Here is a 19311-nt window from a genome sequence, read left to right on the forward strand (position 1 = left end):
CCTTTACTAAAGAGCTGGGTTAATTAAAGAAGATTACACTATAGGAGAGGAAACTGTTAATTGTCAGCTAAAACAGTTTTCCTCCATAGTTCATGGGAAAAAGAACCTATTTATACACTCAACAAATACAAGCTAGCTGTTGTTCCCTGAGGTGCCCAACACTGATAGAATCTACTACCTATGGAGCTTTCATGTGAGCGAGAAGGAGATAGATAGGAAATAAGTAAACATGTACATTGACAAACTTAATGAGAGATACTTCTGATAGCTCCTCCGGGAAGGTGTTTCTGTTACATCCTGTAGGAAGTGTGTTTGATCTGGGACCTGAGGTTGGGAAGGAGCTGGTCTGTGAAAAGACAGAGTAAAGTTGCAGAAATGGGAGCCCATGTAAAACTCTCCCCAGGGGTCTGTCTCCTGCCCTCATGTCATTGCTTCTCTTCACAGGTGTCACATTCTAATCCGACTCTGCTCACGACGCAGCCATCGCTCTTTCAAGGCAGCTCAGCCCTGTCCATGGGGGTTGCGTTTTCCCCCCACTTGCTTCGGGATCACAGGCAACATTGAGTTTTATCCCCGGATGGTGGGTCCTGTTGGTACGAACTACTTTCACCACCACACTGTGCAGGCTTCTCATTCATTGCCATTGTCTGGGAACTCAATCTTTTTTCTGTAATTACTGAACCTAAAACTGATCTTGAAGGGTGAGGTGTTTTGGTGGATTATTAATCCGAAATCCTTTGTTTTAACTTCTTGTTCTAGTCACCCGCCTATTTTTCCGGACCATATTGTTCTAAGCCTCAATCACATGAAGGTCAGGAGGCCACCGAATAACTACTTGAGATGCCACCGTATAGGCTTTGGGGGCCACTTCACGAAGCTCGCTTCGCAGATGCCCAGTAGCTCCGCGGTGAGGGCGCCAGAATGACGTCACTAGAAAGTGGCCGGCTCAGCGGGGGCGTGACGTCACGCGGGCGGGCCAGTCCGCCGTGAGGTCACTTGGTGGGCGTGGCCAGGCCGAATCCCCAGTGTCGTCACGGGCGGGGGCGGGGCCAGAGCGTGTCAGCGAAGCCGAATCAAAACAAGCCGGAGACCCGCCTTTTCCCTCCGGCTCGGGAGCGTCTCGCTCGCGTCCCGAGCCCGCGGCGCTCGCGCGGCTGCGAGCCTCGGGTGGCTGCGCGCCGGCTCCAGGAAGCCGGAGAGGGCGCGGCGGCCGGGATGGCGCGGCGGGGGCCGCGCGGTTAGACGGGCGCCGGCCCGCGCCCTCCATTCTCTCCCTCCCGGAGCCGGCTCCGCGCGGGCCGGGAGCGGCCGTGCGGCGGGGAGCCGCCTTCGCTGACGCCAGGCACCTGGACGCTCGCGAGATGCCCAACCCCAAAAACAGCAAAGGCGGTCGCAAAAACAAGCGCGCCAACAGCAGCGGGGACGAGCAGGAAAATGGAGCCGGGGCCCTGGCAGCGGCGGGCGCGGCGGCCGGGGGGGGGCTGGCGGCGGCGGCCGGCTGCGGAGCGCCGGCGGCGGGAGCTCCGGGCACCGGGGGCGCGGCGGGCACCGGAGGCGCGGGGACTGGCGCCGCCAACGCCGCGGCCGCCGCGGGGGCTGCAGCCGCAGGCGACGCCAAGAACGGTAAGACGGGGCTGGCGGGGCGAGCGCCAACTTCCTCCCCGACGGGGACGGCGCGGTGGCGGGGCCCGGGGCGGCGCGGGCGGTGCGTGGACAATGCGAGAGTCAGGAAGTGCTCACCCCGCCTCTCCGCCCCGCGGAGGCTGCCCCTTCCAGGTCCCCACGCCTAGCGGCGACGACGGATCCGCGGCCCGTTCCCGGGGTCTGCGCCGCTCCGCGGCCGCGCGCCCGGGGCGGCTGCGCCTCAGACCCCGAGGGGCGCCGGGGTGCTCGGCGGCGGCCGTGCTCCCCTCGGGCCCTGCCCGTGCTGGCGGGGCCGAGTGTGTGCGCTCCGGGCCGTGGGGGAAGGGGGGAGGGGGGTTGGAAAGAGCTGCCCAAGTTGAAAAGAATGATCCGGTTGGAAACTTAGACACCAGTTCATTCTTCCCTGTGTCCCCCTCACCCCCTCGTCTTTCCTCCCGAGTGAGGAAGAGCCTTAAATCCCAGCAAATCCAGGCTCGCCGCCGCAGTTGCCACAGGTGAAGAGGCCCCGAGACATTTTTACTATAGGGCGTGTGTGTGCGTGCTTGTGCGCGCGCGCGCTCTTTAATTCTCCTGCTCGCTTGAGGAAGGAAGAGAATCTGAACTTGACTTCCGTTCTCAGACCGGAGTTGAAAAAAAAATCATGCTCTATACGATTCTGTTTCACAGTTTTAAAAGGAAGCCTACTAATCTTAGGTGGTGCCTGAGTGCACCTTTGTCGGGGTACTTAGGGAATAGCGAAGGTGTGACACGATTGCCGTGGTCACTGCAGAGACATGGTTTTCGTTACAGAGTGCTAGGCGAACACTTTTTTCTTACTTGGACAGTTCTTTGAATTCCTCTGGTCAGGCAGTTTTTCAGGGAAGGGAATAGAGGTATAATTTAATGAGGGGAGATTAGGATCTTTATATCTGGCTTTTAACTTGTAGCTTTTCAGCTTTTAAAGCCATTCTTTATGCAGATCACTTTTTAAACGGGCACCTGCACTTAACCCCACAGTGCTCTGAACATAGAAGATTGAAGTGTGCCCGTTAAGAACAGGACCATAGGCCCCGTTGGCTGTGTCTCTGCAATATTGAAAGAGGAGGGTTTTTCTTTTTTCCAGGAACAGACATCCTGGTTTTGAATGTGTGATAATACAGTTTTTGACCAGGCTATCTTCTCCATGTTCTTTTGTTTTCCAAGTGCTAAACTTCATTTTGGTATTGATGTGGCAGAGGGGAAGGAAGACAGACTTGATGGCTCGGCCCTTAGAGCTCTGCCTTCTTAGGAAGGTTGGTCTTTCTCAGATCTGATTTCCTTGCCTTTAAAATTGGGGGGGGGGGGGGAAATACATATATGTATTACATTGGCTCACTCATAAGGTTATTGTGAGGCTTGGAGTGTCACTTTCTTGCCCAGTTCCCAGTTCTTGTTTTAAAGTCTTGTTAGATTTCTAACATGCTTAGTAAAGTTCCTCAAGAAAAGTGATCAATGAATGATAGCTGTCATTTGCTCCTTCATAAAATATTAAGCACTTACAGTGTTACTACTACTGTGCTAAGTATTAAAGGGTACAGTGGTAATCAAGAGAGGACATCCTGGTCCTCATGGAGCTTGCATTCCAGTTCTGGTGGTGGTCTGGCTTACCCTTTTTTTTTATGTGTGTGTGTGTGTCTGTATGGAAGCTTCAAGTTGTCGGTTTCCTTTTTCTCCAGAAGATTAGACTACTTTCACTGATCTCTGAAACTAATAATGCACTCTCTGCTAATTAATTGAATATAAATAAAAAAATGTTTTAAAGATTAGACCACTTTAAGGTGGCATGAAGAAATTTTTTTTCTTAGGCTGGTGATACCTCCTCCTTTGTAAACTTCAAGCTGGTTATGGTGTCCCTGTTATTACTTTCCTCTGAAATGGCAAGCTCAGGTATATTTAACAGTTCTGTATATGTCTGTGTGAAGCTGTGTATTTCTGATTTGGAGCTTGTTTTATGAAATGAATGGGGAAAAGGGTGAAGAAATGGGCCAAACATTGCCATAGTCAGGGTTAGAGAAGGTACAGACTTTGATCAGTGAGCTGTATTTTATGATGCTGCATTTGGTTCTGACATGGTATGAAGTCTCAGTGAATGATCCACCTTAATTTGAAGAACTTCTCACTGCAATTGATAACCGAACATGGATGCTAAGGCCTACAGTGTGCAAAATTGATAAGGAAATTACAAATGCCTTTTTTTTTTTTTTTTTTTTGCCATTTAAAGCTGTGCTTTATAATGTTGGGGTGGGAGAGGTGACATGGGTGAATTTTAAAGGAAAGGGCAACAGATACGCAAACTCTCAAGAATCAACTGATAAGGCCCAATTATTTTTGAATTTTAGAATGACATCAGTTGGACTAGTATAGTATTTTTCTTTTTTTTTTTTAAAGATTTATTTATGTATTAGAGAGTAAGAGAGAATGAGCAGGGAGAACAGCAGAGGGAGAGGGAGAAGCATCAAAGGCATCAAAAGTCCTATCTTTCTTTTTTTTTTAATATTTTATTTATTTATTTGACAGAGCACAAGCAAGGAGAGCAGCAGGCAGAGGGAGAAGCAGGTTCCCCACAGAGCAGGGAGCCCGATGCGGGGCTTGATCCCAGGACTCTGGGATCATGACCTGAGCTGAAGGCAGACGCTTAACCGACTGGGCCACCCAGGCACCCCAGTTTTTTAAAAGATTATTTACTTGAGAGAGAGCATGAGCAGGGTGGGGAGGGTCAGAGGGAGAGGGAGAAGCAGACTCCCCACTGAGCAGGGAGCCTGACAACATGGGATTTGATCCCAGGACCCCAAGATCATGACCTGGGCAGATGCTTAACTGCCTAACTGACTGAGCCACCCCTAGTATAGTATTTCTAAGTATATTTCAATTTTTTTTATTTAACTGTGACATTAGATTTTGCAGTTACGAATATTACAAATAAAATAATTCTAAGGATGTAATAAATCTGAATTCTCTTAAAATTTTAAAGGGTTTGTTCTCACTGCGCAACTCAGTTGTGATCTATATCTGCAAGCATGCCAATTATATGAAGTTAATAGTAGTTGTAGTTTGTGCTTGTTTGGAGTTTATAGAATTGTTTTATGTCTTGTAGTTCTTGGGCATTATGGCCATCAGGGAAGGGTAATACGAGTTCTTAGTTGTTCACTGTTTGTCAGTAGGTATAAATAGCTGCTTATTCTATAAAAGAAGACTGCTAGTTAGGGAAAGCTGGGGAAGCTATGGTATGATTGTAGGTGAAGAAATTGAACTGGTTGCAGTTGAGTAAGATAAATATTAATTGTAAGGACTTTGTACTCCTGATAAGTTTATTAGTACATTTTTAGATACTGGTTAATGAAGCTTTTTGTAGGAAGTGGAGTAAAAGATTGTAAAAGTGCCATCCTATTCCTACATAGTAAACATCTGTGTACGTATTGTAGCATTTTGATTGTAGGTGGACAAGATTTGCCAATCATTATTTTTAGGATCTAGTAATCATGCAGTAGATTATAACTATGCAGTTTCATTCTGGAATTCTGTTTCCATTAGGCCACTGCTTTTTCGCCAAAGGCCTAAAAATATATGAACCCTTGATCATAGTATCTAGTTTTCAGTGGGCCTGGATCCCAAGTCCTTTTATTAATTCCTGTTTTATGAATGACCGTGGTTCACCATTCCACTCATTCCTGACTGCCACCAGAACCCCTGGGTAGCTGAATCTGCCTTTTAATCCATTCAGCGACACTTTATAGTAAATGGAGCTAGTTTACATAGTGATTGGTTGTGCATTTGGTAGGCGTAGATTCCCATCCTGGCTCCTCAAATTACTTGCCATATGATCTTGGGCAAGTCATTTGACTTCTCTGAGACTCAATTTCTGCATATTTAAAATGGGATTATAGCACCTACCCGTACATATACAGTAAGATCTATCATATATTACAGATATACTACTTATGTATTATATATACATATACAGTGTTTGACTTATAATATGAGCTTACTAAGTGTTATTTGGCAGATTCTGGAAATAGTCTTTGAAACAGAGATTTTACATGTGGGAATTCTACTGGAAATGCCCTAGCTGGGCAGTGAGGGAAGCAGGATTGAACAGAGGGGGAGGAGTTGAACTGCTGTGCAGTTAACAGCTGGGCCCTCTGGAGCTGGGATGGTCCTGCAGAGTTATCTCACCTTGAGGCATGGAAGCAGGACCTTTAAACTCGTTGTCCCCTGTTGATTAGTCATTTGGACATGGGCTGCCCCCAGAAAGAGGGTATGACCTGGGGAGTTGCGGCATCTCTTAGCTGGTGAGCCTCTGGAGAGGGACTCAGCTGAGAGCTCTCTGCTCCGAGGGAAGGAGAGCCCTTTTAATTCCCTAGCATTACCTGTTTCTTCACTTAGACCACTAGTGCCATTGACCTAAGACACAGCTGTGGGATAAATAGTTCTCACTACCCTTTATGGATCAGGCTGGGAGTTCACAACCAGTGTGACATTGTTTTGATAGGAAATGTGTTCCGAATTCCATACATCTTTACAGGTAGGTTTTTGGAACTCCACCTGTTCCTTATAAACAAGATTTGTGCTTTTCTGCATACTTAGGCCAGTGAACACATTCTGTATAATCCCAGGTTTGTAGTATATTTTAAATTTTCTCTTTTTAGGTGTTTACTTGAGTTCTTACTACATTTAAGTTATCTATATTCATCAGAAGAAAAATGAAGAGTGTTTGCTGTTTATTTTCAAATCAAGGAATATTTATTGCAGGTCTGAGGTATGTTGAGTGTGATTGTCATCTTGGAAGACATTTTCTTGCCTTATTTAGAAGTTAATTTTGTCAGGTCTTTAAAAATATCTGCTACTTTTGGACCTTGTCTTTTAAAATCCGCTTTTGTAATGGGGATTGGTAGAAAATATTGCCTCATCCATCAAAGATTCATCTTGTGCACTTTTAAGAACTATTCTGTGTTCTGCTGATGGAGTTTTGTGCACAGTCCTTACTCTTTCCTTCTTGTTAGAGGACCTGAGTTTAAATTCTAGAAACTAAACCTTCAATGTCAGCTTTCCTGTAAGTCCAAGAATATATATCATTCTGTAGAGAATTGAAAACAGGAGATAAAACTGGGAAGTCTCTTCCAGCTTAATCCTCCTACGAATTTACTCCAGGCTTAGCTATGAACAATTTAAAAAACTTGAAGGCATCAAAAGGAAAACTTTAGGGAAAAAAAAATCTGATTGTTGCTCACGATGTCTTTGGCATTTTTAAGGGATTGATTTAATTACAAATGTTTTGTTATTTCATTATTTTAGCAATAATAAAATGGCCATTGTGGATTTAAAAAAATAAGATAGGTGAAGTTCTCTTTGACTTTCTAGTCAAACCCATAATCCTACCACTTAGATCACCATTGTTAACATTTTAATGCATATTCTTGTACACTTTTAATTTTTTCTCTTACAGATTTTCAAAAGTATACAGTTTTCAAAAAGGATAATATATTTTATTTTATTTTATTTTTAAAGATTTTATTTATTTATTTGACAGAGAGAGACACAGCGAGAGAGGGAACACAAGCAGGGGGAGTGGGAGAGGGAGAAGCAGGCTCCCCGCAGAGCAGGGAGCCCAATGCGGGACTCGATCCCAGGACCCCGGGATCATGACCTGAGCCGAAGGCAGTCGCTTAACCAACTGAGCCACCCAGGCACCCAAGGATAATATATTTTATAATCTGTGTTGTACATATGCAGTATTTTGTAGACGTTTTAGCAGAGTGGTAAATACACAGGTGCATCACCATTTCAATGACTGCATTACATGCCATCATATGTTTGCATCTTGGATAATTTGATCATTCTACTATTGTCTGACCTTTAGGTTCTTATTTATACATCCGTAGGCATTACCCAATTACTTGCTTAGGGTAAATTCTTTTTTTTACCTGTGGACTTGCTGTTTCAAAGGATAGGCATTTTTTTTTTTTTTAATAATTAATACATGCTGACAGATTGTCTCATAGAAAAATTGTAGCATTTTGACCCTGCTGTGGTCAGAGTGTCCTTTCCCGATAGCCTCACTAGTCTCCAGTTCTTGTTGTTTCTAGGCATGCTGGAGAATTGCTGGTATCCCCGACTGTCTCAGCAGTAAGAGGGCCCCAGTAGGATCAAGAGCCCGGAGCGGATGCTACCGCACTTAAGGGGACTTTCCAAAGCTGCATTTATTTCTTTTGGGGACTTCTGTGCTCTTTAGTGATTTGGTGGCTAACAAGGATTCAACAAGATACCTAATAATGGTGAGTGGTATTTTAGCAGTTGGTAATAGGGAAGATGAAAACACAGGCTTTTGAAATTCTGGCTGCAACATTATTCTAATCTTAAGAAATAAGGCCTAAAAATTTTAAAGTTTTAGTCAATAAGCATGCGGTCTGAATAGGTGTGGGTATAAACCTAGGTGCCCCAGTTTACTAGCAAAGTGACTTTGGGGCATGTTATGTAACCTTTCTCAGACTCCATTTTCTCTAAACACAACCCTTTACAGTGTTTTTGAAGATGAAGAAGAACTGTATTAAAGATCTTGGCTTAGGGCCTGGCAGATATGGGCACTATCAGTAATAGGTTTATAAGTTTTGTGATGTGTTCAACTTTATTCAGTTACAAGACTTTTAAACTATTCTGCATTGAGAACAGACACCAAGAGACAGTAAGATGGTGGTGAAGGGTCTGTGAATATTAATATAAGAAAAGACTGATTTCATACAGGTTATTATTCAAGCACTGATTTGATTACAGGTGATCTGTTCTTCCCTCATCATCTCTCTTTGATTATAGTTTACCTGGAAAAATCAGATGATTTATCAGAAAAGAAAAAAAAAAGTAAAAAGCAAAATGTGAAAATTGTTATATCCTCCTTCCTTCATTTATTTATTCATCTCAGGTATTGAGTGCCTGCTATTTGTCAGGCACTGTGTTAGGCTCTGGGATTACAAGGACAAAAGAATTGGGCCCAAGGGGCTTATCGTCTACGGGGAGCCTTTATAGAAACCAGTACAAGTAGGTTATTACATGTACACTACACAAGGGTAGCTTAGAAATAAAGAGCTGGAGCTTCTGAGGTGATAAAAATTTAGATTAAAGGTGGGGATTGTGGGGCCCCTGGGTGGCTCAGCCAGTAAGTCTCCTGACTGTTGGTTTTGGCTCAGGTCATGATCTTAAGGGTCGTGAGATTGAGCCCCGTGTCGGACTCTGTACTCGGCAAGGAGTCTGCTGGAGATTCTCTCTCCCTCTCTCTCTGCCTCCCCGCTCCCCACCAAATAAATAAATCTTAAAAAAACCAAAAAGATGGAATTGTATTATGATATGGAGAAGTGAAATAAACGTGGAGTTGAAGAGTAGCTGACAGGAGGTGGGGAGCTCAGGGTATTCTTTGGGGATCAGCCAGGGCTTAATATTACTGACATATTAATATCCCCTCTCTCCAGGCCACAACTAGAAAGTTCATTAGTTCAAGTGTTTTATTTGTTTGCTTATTCATTGTTTTGTTCATCTGTGTACACATCCATTTACTAAACATTTATTATGTGCCTATGCTATGGTCTATTCTATAATTGGAAGTTTAACGTTGAATTGTACTTGAACGCATCAGAATCTACATTCCTACAGGCTCATGGTGAAGTTGGGACAGAGACATGTGAACACCAGGAGCCATGATAATGTGCTACGGATGCCCAGTGGAGGAAATGATTTGTTTCCTGGAGGAGGGGATATTTGAGCTGAGTCTTGCAGGAAGCAGTTAGCTCTGAAAGCAAAGGGAAGATGTTTCAAACAGAGGGAGGTGAGAATGAGACTTAAATTCTGGTTGCTGCCAGGAGTTTCTGACTGGTCTCAGGCGCAGCGGTAGGACAGGAGGCTGGAAAGGGAGTGGTGCCAGATGGTCAAATCTGGATGTTTTGTAGCCAGTAGAGGACCGTCCTTGAGGTTTGTAAGCAGGCACATACATGGTCAGCTGCACCTGCAAAAGGGTGTAGGTTCGTTTAGTTGGTTTGTCATTATACGTTGCTGACAAGCTGATAGAGTTGTAATTTCAATAGACTGGTATTTTAGCAATTTTTCTTTGGATACAACTAGTCAAGGATTATTGGCCCAACCTGCCATGGACCCTTGATTCTGGTTTTTCAGTAAAGCAGTGGGCACAGTACCCACGGCTGTTAGGGGAGAGTCTGTCTTCATTGTGGGCACCAGCATCCCTGTGCTTTCTGAGCCATGGAAGGTTAGCTAATTGAGGTTAACTTAAGAGAACCAACTGCCAAGGAGTGGTTGGGGCCATCTGAGCAGAAGGGGTTTTCTCTGGAGGGAGAGCTGTTCCTATGGTTTATTTTTCATATCTCCGTAGAAAGTATATATATATATATATATCTCTGTGCCAGGTTGGATTAATTTTCTTAGTTTGTCTTTCTATTTTTATCATCATTGGATCAGTTTTAAAACAAACTGTGGTTGTGGTTGGCTCTCATTGTTTTGTACAAAGTAACTTTGTGTGTGTGTGTGTGTGTTTCATTCTGTATATTTTAGAAAGCTTCCAGTTCTCAGTGGTTGGTGAAATAGCAACTTGCTTTATTTAATCAACAGGATGTTTCAGTTCCATTGTACTAGAGTGTTTTTTTTTTTTTTTTAAAGATTTTATTTATTTATTTGACAGAGAGCACAAGCAGGCAGAGCGTTGGGCAGAGGGAGAGGGAGAAGCAGGCTCCCCGCTGAGCAGGGAGCCTGATGTGGGGCTCAATCCCAGGACCCTGGGATCATGACCTGAGCCAAAGGCAGATGCTTAACCGAGCCACCCAGGCGCCCTGTACTAGAGTATTTTTATAAAACGGCAGAGAGTAGTGTTTCTAATGCTTACTTAATTATGTCCTGATTTATTAGAAGTAGAAAAGGGAAACAGATTCTTTCTGCTAAATTATACTTATGAGGATAATACTTGAAAACAAGAGTTAGAAACAAAGATTCAGAGGAAGTTTAAAGAAAAGAGGAAGACTTAAAGAGGAAGTGTTAAATGTTAATCATATAATTGCTTTGACTGCAATTAATAAAGTTAGCATGATTTTCATATACACTCATATATATAATGTAATCTGTAGATTTAAGTTGTCAGGAGGAAAAGATTTTCCTCCATCCTCTTAGGTGTAATAATTGGGGTCTGCAAATTAAGCCACCAAAAGATAATAAGGGAAAAGACATTTAATCACAGGAAAAGAATTTGACTCAGAGTGGGGGTTAGAATTTATGGCTTATATACCACCTTAATAGGAGAAAGGGAGGGGAGAAAGGCACGGGAAAACAGATGACTTCTTAAAAAGAGAAGGGGAGAGGAAAATGGGCACCTATAGGAAAAGAAATAACTTTCTGGAAAGATAAATGGGCCCTTAGAGAATAGATGAGAGAGATGATAGTTTTGTGGCAATGTCTGCTTAGGTGTGGTATGGAGACTTCTCTCTGGTGATAAGAGTCAGTCTTCCCGAACCATGAGAGACGATGGACTCTAAAAAACAAACTGAGGGTTCTAGAGGGGAGGGGGGGTGGGAGGATGGGTTAGCCTGGTGACAGGTACTAAAGAGGGCACGTTCTGCATGGAGCACTGGGTGTTATGCACAAACAATGAATCATGGAACACTTCATCTAGAATTAATGATGTAATGTAGGGGGATTAACATAAGAATAAAAAAATTAAAAAAAAAAGTCAGTCTTCCCTGATTGCTCCTATGAGGAGACTTAAGTCAGTTCTTTTGAGAGGCTCTGCTTTTAGGCAGACAAGAGATTTCAAGAACTCAAATGCCTTCAGCTGAAAATAATTTTTAGGCTACAGTGGCACATTCTTGATCTCTTCAAAATATTTTGCAGTTCAGATCACATTACCCCCGTGATAGCAATTACAGGTAGTCAGATTGCAAAAGACAGTGTCATAATTCAGGATTTTTAATTTTGATTTTGTTGGAAATTTATTAGAAATAGATGGTCTTAAAGCATATGCCTTTAAAAAACTGAGAAAAAGGATAAGTTTAGGCAAAAGTTAACAGGGTATCAAATTGTTCATATAAGTAAGGAAGGTATTTGCCAGATTTAAAATGTAGCTTTTTCCCTAGGGATAAGCATAAGTTTGATGATACTTCAGATCCATGTCCTTTCAAGTTATAAAAGCATCTCAGGAGAGTCTTTTGACACTCATGTTGAAACTAAATCACAAAGTCTTTAAGATTTCTAAATGAGCACTCCTGAATGTGGTTATTTCAGTATAATATTTTAGTAGAACTCTATTATTGTACAACTTATTAAAGTGACACATTACTTGTTATGTATCAGTGCCTGATGAAGCTCAGTGTCTGGGCAGAAGTGGAAACTGGGGAATGTACAGAATCGAGTTCTGGCTATTTTTGATTGGCAGCATGTGCAGTTTGTAATCTGAGAGGCTGAGCTGAGGATGGTTGGTGACGGTTGTTACTGAACACACACAGTGCTGCCAGAAGCCAGGAGAGAGCCTGGCATCGAGAAATGGGAGGTGTCCTCCTCTGGTAGAGGTGAAAATGTGTGCATCTAACACAGGGGCAGCTCCAGAAACGACTCCAAGTGGTTTCAAGCTCTTCAGATCTGTTCTCAGGGGGGCAGTGCTTACATGTTGCAGTGCTGTTAGCCCTGTAATGATACGGTGCCGCTATATTAGGCATTTAGTTTTATTAATTTGTTTGAGACACAGAGATATATATAGAGAGAGAGCATGAGCAGTGGGAGAAGCAGAGGGAGAGGGAGAAGCGGACTCCCCACTGAGCCAGGAGCCCGATGTGGGGCTTGATCCCAGAACCCTGGGATCATGACCTGAGCCGAAGGCAGACGCTTAACCATCTGAGCCACCCAGGCGCCCTAGGCATTTAGTTTTAGATGTGCAGATGATGTCTTGCTTCCAGAGCAAATTGGGTAAGATTCCCGGGTGCGAGGTGTGTTAGAGCTACAGAACCCATAGAATCCACAGAAAGGAGAAGCAGCTGCTTCCAGCAATTGGAACAATGATGATACCACAACTGCCCATTATTGAGTGCTTTCTAGGAGCCAGATACGACACCCAGCAGTCGGCAGTCTGCACTTGAGGATGAGGACACTGAGCTCCAGATAAGGCGTCTTTCCCTTTTTGCAGAAAGGCATATTTGGGTTACAGAGATGTGCCTGACCCTGATACCACAGTTTGATCCTGTGTCATATTGGGCCCATCTTGACACCGTGCATGTGTATAAATAAGGAACACGTTTTTAAGTAGAGGATTTAAATGCAGTATGAAAACCTCAAGGAAGCAATAGGGCTGTTTAAATTACTTTTTTTTTTTTTTAAGATTTTATTTATTTTTTAACAGAGAGAGAGACAGTGAGAGAGGGAACACAAGCAGGGAGAGTGGGAGAGGGAGAAGCAGGCTTCCCGCCGAGCGGGGAGCCCAATGTGGGACTCGATCCCAGGACCCTGGGATCATGACCTGAGCCGAAGGCAGACGCTTAACGACTGAGCCACCCAGGCGCCCTTAAATTACTTTTAAAAGGCCTTATGCTTATCATTTGGGTACTTGAACTGAAATTACATTTGTGAAACAAAACACTTGACCAAGGAAGCACTTCACTCATACGTTTTCCATTCATGTTGATTTGATTCCTTCTCATTATGTTGGAAGGATTTCCTGGTGTTGGAATTGTGGAGGTTGTGAACATTTGGACTGACACTTCCTGTTTTTAATGGACTGTAGGCTAAAGCCCTAGATGTGGGATCACTGGTCACGAGGCATGTGTGTTTTTTTTTAAAGATTTTATTTATTTATTTGAGAGTGAGAGAGAGAGAGAGAGAGAGAGAGCGAGCACAAATAGGCAGAGCAGCAGGCAGAGGGAGAGGGAGAAGCAGACTCCCTGCTGAGCAGGGAGCCCGATGTGGGACTTGATCCCGGGACCCTAGGATCGTGACCTAAGCTGAGCCACTCAGGTGCCCAAGGCATGTGGTTTTTAAGGCTTCCAGACGAAGTGCCAAAGTGCCCTCTAGAAAGGGTTTACCTGTTTGCATGACCACTGGCTCTGCATGGGGTGCGCCTTTCTTCACAGTCCTCAGCCTGGGTTTTGATGATCATTTTCATCTCCACCCATCAGATAGATGAACAGTTACATCTCATTGTTATTTTTATTTGCATTTGGTGGATTGTCAGTGAGCGAGTGCCTTTATATGTATACTGCTCGTTCGTGGTGTTTTCCTCTTTGTGCTTTTTGTTCATTTCACTAGTGGGATGTTTGTGTTCTTACTGATTTGCACAAAGTTTTTGTATATTCAGGATACTTTTTTGATGTACATTTTCCCTGGTCTGTTGTTTATCTTTTGTCTTATTTCAGATGAGCTTGCTGGTTAGAAATGTTACGGTTTTGTATGATCACAGAACATCCACATAGAGAACTCAGGAGAAAGGTAGGGAGCTTGAGGAAAGGAGCCTGTTTGATGGTACTCGCAGGCAAAGCAGTGTGGGCATGGCATAAGGTTAATGACTGCGTTCACTTGGATATCAGTGCACAGTAGTGCTCTTAACGGTAGTGAGGTTCTGTTCCCTTTTTGTATTTAATTTTCTTTTTTTTTTTTCAAGATTTTATTTATTTATTTGAGAGAGAAAGAATGAGAGAGAGCAAGCACATGAGAGGGGGGAGGGTCAGAGGGAGAAGCAGACTCCCTGCCGAGCAGGGAGCCCGATGCGGGACTGATCCCGGGACTCCAGGATCATGATCTGAGCCGAAGGCAGTCGCTTAACCAACTGAGCCACCCAGGTGCCCTGTATTTAATTTTCAAGGCTCTGTTTTCACAGACTCGGTTGCCTTCCCTGACCCTCCACTTCCCTGACCGCTGTTGTCCAGTTGACAGCTGGGCTACAGTGCTCAACACCTGTCATGTCTTGCACATTTCTAAAATACCTTGCACTTTTTATTCTAGCTACGTAGGACTTTGCAACTTGTAGATAAAGGTCCATTAGTTACTTATCACCTCTTCTCAAGAATGAAGCTGCAGGGCGCTTGGGTGGCTCAGTTGGTTGGGCAACTGCCTTCGGCTCAGGTCATGATCCTGGAGACCCAGGATCGAGTCCCGCATCGGGCTCCCTGCTCAGCGGGGAGTCTGCTTCTCCCTCTGACCCTCCCCCCTCTCATGCTCTCTCTCTCAAATAAATAAATAAAATCTTAAAAAAAAAAAAAAGAACAAAGCTGCAGACTCAGTCCTCGTAAGGCTAAATTGCCCATAACTTCTTTGTGATAACACCCTTAAGTGCCAAGTCACAAGAACTCATTTTTCTCATTGTGGCACTTGGATTGAAATTACATTTGTATGTTAATAAAATGAAGATATAGCATTCAGTCAAACCAAAATTTATTTGCACCCCCATGCATCATGCTGATCTAGTCGGCCCTTGTGCTTCTCAAATGGCTGTGATTTGGAAGAGATTCCCAAACTCACTGCTTGTTCCAGAGAGTGTAAGATTTGACAGACATAGGTCATAACTTGAGATCTGGCATTTTGCAAGACCAATGAACTTTTCTCGGCCCAAATGTTTTGTTTTGTTTTTAAAGATTTTATTTATTTATTTATTTATTTGAGAGAGCAAGAGATCTCAGGACCCTGAGATCATGACCTGAGCTGAAATCAAGAGTCAGAGCCACCCAGGTGCCCCTTAGCCCAAATGTTCTTATCTGTAGAAAATAAAGATGATATATTGTTTGTGACCAACTCTTTGCAAACAAATGTTTGAAAAAGCAAATCGTTGGGTCATGATTTGGGGGTTTTAGTGTTTTCTGGGTGAATTTTTGGTTCTTAGTTACCTTTGTGGTAGTGTGGCTGCTTCTCACCGAGTTGAATGCACACTCTGATGTGTTGAAGAACCCAGGCCAGGCCTTGGCTTTCTTTCCCCCCTTGAGTTCACAGCAAATGTTATTCTTCCAGAATCCTTATTGGGGGAGTTTCTTTCCATGTCCAGGTATAGGAGCTCTGCTATGCAGGTTTTCCAGGACAATCTGCAGTTGCTTGCCGGCTGTTCTTAGGGCAAGGCCAGCCCCTCGAGGGAGGAGCTCTTAGGAGTTTCTGCCTCAGCTTTCTGACCCCACCAGGAGAAGGACTGTGGTTCTGTTCAGCAGAGTGAGGATAGCTGACTAGGGGATTGTTCTGTTGGGATCTGTGAATCATCTTGTCCCCAGGTTTCATCATAACAGCAAATTCCACTATGATTTTAACCATTTTATTAACAGCCTTGCTTTTGGCTGTTGTGCTGCATGATGTATGTGTGTGTGCGCCTGGATCTGAATCATGCCTCAGTTTGTGTCTTGATTCACTCAGGCCTTTCTGCTTTTTGCTCTTTACCTGCCTCTAGGGTCCTATGGAGTGGGAGTTCAGTGTTGCTGTAAAAGCATTTGAAATGCTTACATGTGGCTTTCATTTGTTTCCTTACCTCCCTTTTAGATTTTGCATGTTTATTTTATTTTATTTGAAAGATTTTGTCAGAGAGAGAGAGCACAAGCAGGGGGAGCGGCAGGCAGAGGGAGAAGCAGGCTCCCTGTTGAGCAAGGGGCCTGACATGGGACTCGATCCCAGGACCTTGAGATCATGGCCTGAGCTGAAGGCAGATGCTTAAGTGACTGAGCCACCCAGGCGCCCCTAGATTTTGCCTTTTAAATTACACTGAAGAATTTTGGATATATCAAACTGTATTATGGATTTTATCAAAATAACTTACATAGGCATATGATGCTTGGTATGTGTAAGTATTAATGTATGCATGCAAATGTATCAATATGTTGAATGATTGTTTTTCTTGAGATTTGGTTGATTTAAAAACACTTTGTAAACATCATCCTTGAGATATTCAGATTTGAAACTTTTGACTTTGGACTAAATCAGTTTTCCTCATAACTTTTTAATCTTCCATGAGGTATGTGATCTAAAGATGACTTCGAAGAATTTTTAAAGAATTAATTGGAAATGTTTTTTTCTTGACAGATTGGAAATACGATTTAGAATTCATTTAGTATATAATCGTATACATTTATATATATTTATATATTTCCCCAGAATTATATCTACTGTGACAAATTCTCCTATAGCAAAAAGAAATTTCCAGAGAGTTTTGGTAATTTTATAAATGGTATATATTTTTTTTCCCTCTAGTTTAGAAATGAATAGTTTTGAGTCTTTGAGAGTGACCATACTATAAGTTACATCTTTGTTCCACAGAAGTAATTGGAAAAGGAGTGAATGTCTAGTTAGAATGACGTCACTGGCTTAATATCTCAGTGGGGGTCTATAACTTTGAGTTTCCTTAACAGTAGAAAATCTTATGAAAGATTGTCTTGAAAACAAGTCATATTACAGCAGGTTGTGTTGAGTGTGAATATGTGGTAAACTGCTGGACAGGACAGAGACATGACTGATTCTTGAGTCTAGTTTTTATTTTTACTGAGATATGTATAAGACTTAGACATGTTCTCTCCTTTGACAAGTCTTTCCTTGTTGCAACAGATTTTGTAACTTGCTTGTTGGTTGCTGATGCAGCATTTCAGAAATAGACCAGTGTGGCCCCCAGGCAAAAGCTTTGTCTTTTCTCCTTGGATCCCAGCAGAGTGACTGCCAGGCTGGGAGGGATCGCTATAAAGCATTTTCCCAGGTTTATTTTGAAGGGAAGGCAAGGGAGCAGAAAGTTTATTTTTCAGGGAGCTCAACAGGGCAGAAAAGGCACATGGAAAACAAAGGATTATAAGGATTTAGTTTAGTTTGGGGTATGGATAGGGTAGGGAAATGAATTTTGTTACGGTGTGCTGTGATTTTATGATTTAAATATACTAGTCTTAAATAATCTCAGCTGGTATGTTGACCCAGTCTGTTGACCCAAACAGGGTTCAGGCAAGACAGGCTGAGCTGCTTTTTCTCAACGTCCACGTGCTTTTTCTGCTGCCTAGTTCAGATGGAATGGTGTGTTTCTTTACATTCTTTCCAAGGAAAATTGCTTTATTCTCATTAATGACAATGTAAGCCTTTACTCATAACTTTTTTTTTTTTTAGTTTAGCAACTCCAAGGAAAATTGCTTTATTCTAATTAATGACAATGTAAGCCTTTGCTCATAACTTTTTTAGTTTAGCAACTCGATTAGCTAGAGTAGATTTATCACATTGTCTATCTTTTTTTTTAAGATTCATTTGTCTTAGAGCACGTGTGAGTGAGGGGGAGGGGCAAAGGGAGAGGGAGAGAGACTCCATAAGTAGATTCCCCGCCAAGCGCAGAGCCTGACCCAGGGCTTGATCCCAGGACCCTGAGATTATGACCTGAGCTGAAATCAGGAGTCGGATGCTCAACCAACTGAGCCACCTTGGCACCCCTCTCTATCTTTTTTTTTTAAGATTTTATTTATTTATTTATTTGACACAAGCAGGGGGAGTGGGAGAGGGAGAAGCAGGCTTCCCGCAGAGCAGGGAGCCCGATGCGGGGCTCGATCCCAGGATCCTGGGATCATGACCTGAGCTGAAGGCAGACGCTTCATGACTGAGCCACCCAGGTGCCCCTCCAACTTTGTTTTTAAGGAGTGCAAAGATGGGGTCAGGAAACCTTTATATCATAATTGGGTTTAAGCACTTCTTTAATTTGGGTTTCCTTGTACCTAGTTTTAAGGTAAGTCTGAGTGTTAATATGAGTATTGAACATTTTGAATAAGCTTTTGGGTCATCAGATCACAGTAAGTATTGCTATAATTTTGAATAAGACACTGTTCCAAATTATAGAACTGCTTATTATGATCTGGTTACACAAAGCTTATTGGTCACTGTCTCTGATAAGGTGGCTTTATGCACTTAATTGATCTGTGTGTGGTATGGGTAAGAGTGGAAGAGGGAAGGCAGCTTACTAGCTGGATGACCCTGGGCAGATCACTAAAGAATCCCATGTGCTTAGGAAATGTTTGTAGAATATGAAGAGATTGCCTTATTTATATTCTGTGAAACTTTGGTATTTTTAAGAAACATTTTGGAAAACTATGGAACCATTATCTTCATTCTGATATTCAGCCTAAACCAGGCATATTTGGGTCTCTGTCCTTTGGGATCTTGACGTGGCCTCTGTTAGAAAAGGAAAAATGAATTTTCTACTTTATAGTCATTATCGATACAGATTTTTTTACTGATAACAGAACGTGAAAGCCAGAATAGAAATAAAAAATAGGTAGTTAGAAGCCTGTAGCTTTCAATTCAGTGTGAGCTTGAGGCTAGGTAGGCTGTGGGTTTTAATTGAAAGTAAGGAAAGAGTATAGGTCTAAGAGAATAAACAATATATTGAGAGTGTTAAAAACCCAAGTTGTTAAATATAGTTGAAGAGCTCTTTTTTTTTTTAAATGTAAAACTTCCATGTTTATTTGTATAGAGTGGCTTGTCTGAGTAAAAGCATGTGTTTAAACCCTATTCAAAGCATAAAAAACATGTTTAATTGAATGTAATTGCCGTGTAGTAGATTTGCTACCCACTTTGGAGCAGTCTCAGCTACTAAAATAACATAAGGGAGGATAAACTAAATCTGAGGTTAAGACAGATGTGCTTAAGTGAGCTTATTTGTAGTTCCTACACTAATTAAAACAAGTTGACAAAATATTT

General features: G+C 42.8%; 1 protein-coding gene across 8 annotated transcripts in view; it reads left to right on the forward strand.

Annotated features, from left to right (window-relative positions):
- Positions 1-1067: 1067 nt before the first annotated feature.
- The window catches only part of HECA (hdc homolog, cell cycle regulator), a 48385-nt gene continuing 30141 nt past the window's right edge, over positions 1068-19311 (forward strand). For 3 of the 8 annotated variants that reach the window (XR_010413794.1, XM_054505566.2, XM_045865636.3), the window contains exon 1: positions 1071-1623. Coding sequence is in view for 6 of the 8 variants with exons in the window: in XM_054505566.2 (XP_054361541.1) it covers positions 1362-1623 (262 nt within the window). In the remaining 2 variants the exon portion in view is untranslated. Of the gene's footprint in view, positions 1624-19311 lie in introns of all 8 variants that reach the window. The other 5 variants (XR_010413795.1, XM_064598166.1, XM_054505567.2 and 2 more) reach the window with 3 other exon arrangements.

This window comes from Mirounga angustirostris, unplaced genomic scaffold (genome assembly GCF_029215605.1).
Source record: "Mirounga angustirostris isolate CCGP_5_RB_7025 unplaced genomic scaffold, mMirAng1.0.hap1 SCAF_8, whole genome shotgun sequence".
NCBI lineage: Eukaryota > Metazoa > Chordata > Mammalia > Carnivora > Phocidae > Mirounga > Mirounga angustirostris.